The following is a 1,962-nucleotide window of genomic DNA, read 5'->3' as shown; positions in this document are numbered from 1 at the left end:
GGCCTGGGTATATTAATACCAACTTGGCGCTTGAAAATGTCATCACGCCCAAATCCAATCCCCTCATCACCTCGAGCTACTTTTTCAAATGGTTGGGTGCTGCAGATCGACTGCGCCGAGGAGGACGGCATCGTGGTGTTCCAGGGTGGCAGCAGGGTGAAGGCAGACTCCATCGTGCACTACACTGGGTACCTGCATATTGTATAAAATTAGTTACTCCCTCCGTTTCATAATGTAGTGCCTATAGATTTTTGCAAAAGTCAAACAATACAAACTTTGACCATATTTATAGAGAAAAGTAGGTACATCTAGAATACCAAATGGACATCATTGGATACATCACGAGTTATATTTTCAGAATGTATATGTTTGATATTGTAGATGTAGACAGTTTTCTCTATACACTTGGTCAAATTTGGCAAAGTTTGACTTTCACAAAAATCTATAGGCACTACATTGTGGAATGAAAGGAGTACCAAATTATGCTTGTAGTGGAGATCGATGTTAACCGATGGAGATGTGCTCGTCGTAGGTACAAGTACAGCTTCTCGTTCTTCGGCGACGACTCTGCTATCATGGTGGACGACAACCGCGTCGGCCCGCTGTACAAGCACGTGTTCCCGCCGCGGCTGGGCCCTAGCATCTCCTTCGTCGGACTGCCATTCAAGGGATTCCTTTTCCCAGTGTTCCAGCTCCAGAGCAGCTGGGTGGCCGGGGTTCTGTCGGGGAGGATCGAGCTCCCGTCGTCAGAGCAGATGACGCAGGACGTGGCGTCCTTCTACTCAGACATGGAGGCCCGCGGACACTCAAAGAGGTTCACCCACGACCTGGGCGTAGGCACATTCGAGTACGAGGATTGGCTGGTTGAGCGGTGCGGGCTGGAGAGGATCGAGGAGTGGAGGAAGGAGATCTATGTCGCGGCGAGAGGCAGGGTGAGGGACCAGCCGGACAGCTACCGGGACAAGTGGGATGACGACGCCCAACTGTTGGAGCAAGCGCAACGTGAGATCTCGCCAAGTTCTGATCTTACCTCATCGAGGGCTACTTGCGGTTCGGCTTATTCGGAAATGGAATGGTTGATGATATGAAGGACCTTATTTTGTTTGGACAAAAATATTTTAAATATAAGTATAAATAAAAGAGTGCACTAGCCGGAAATCGAACCCGGGTCTGTACTGTGGTAGGGTATTATTCTACCACTAGACCCGGGTATATGCCAATAATTTGTATGAAAACGATGCATAAAAATTTTCACAACATATATAGGTACATATGTGCTAACCGGATCTAGTTTACTCCGTAAAAATGGAAAGCAGTTGAACAAAAAGCAATAGAAAATAGCATGCATGCATAGAAGGAAATGAAAATTGTACCTGTTGTGCCCCTGGTTTGAACAAAGATGCCAATGGAGATCAAATGTAAGTATTCATCCCTAGCTCCGTATCACACACCCACCATCGTTCCTTCCCACATTCAAGTTGTGAAAACGGTGATTAAGGGTCTCCCCGTGTGCCCACTGTGGGTTTCCCCGTGGAGCCGCCGCTCGAGTCGCACCGATCCAATTTTTTTGGGTGTCAGATTCCGTGGTGAAGAGGATTATGAAGCTTCTGCTAGCTCGATGAACTGAAGTGAAAAGCTAGCCTCTAGGTAGCAATTGATTCATTCCAGAAATTTGTACTAGAGTAGTACACCCATCGGAACAACCCAAGAGCCATCCCTGCAGCGAGCAAGGTCCCCGTCGCATCGTCGGCCACATGGCTTCGTCGGTGTCTTCCGATAGCGGCAAACAGGAACAATAGATTTTTGGTGGCGGCGGCTAGGATTCAGGCTGCCTCCCGAGTCGCCCACACGGGAGCGACGCGGGGGCAGTTGATGTTCATATCCAGGAAGTTCAAGTTAATTAGTTGTGTTATAGTTTTTGAAGGGTACACATCAAATTTTGAAGCACATAATCTCATTTCA

At 47.8% G+C, this 1,962-nt stretch overlaps 1 protein-coding gene across 1 annotated transcript; it reads left to right on the top strand.

Moving 5' to 3' along the window:
- Window positions 1-105: 105 nt before the first annotated feature.
- LOC119347599 (flavin-containing monooxygenase FMO GS-OX-like 4) lies at window positions 106-1,002 on the top strand (the record flags this gene model as incomplete). The annotated part of the gene is made up of 2 exons (XM_037616214.1): window positions 106-188; window positions 533-1,002. Coding segments are annotated over 2 exons (553 nt in total), but the record flags the coding sequence as incomplete, so codon positions are not given.
- Window positions 1,003-1,962: the final 960 nt, after the last annotated feature.

This window comes from Triticum dicoccoides, unplaced genomic scaffold, assembly GCF_002162155.2.
Source record: "Triticum dicoccoides isolate Atlit2015 ecotype Zavitan unplaced genomic scaffold, WEW_v2.0 scaffold69109, whole genome shotgun sequence".
Taxonomy (NCBI): Eukaryota; Viridiplantae; Streptophyta; class Magnoliopsida; order Poales; family Poaceae; genus Triticum; species Triticum dicoccoides.
This window is presented reverse-complemented; position numbering and strand designations above follow the sequence as displayed.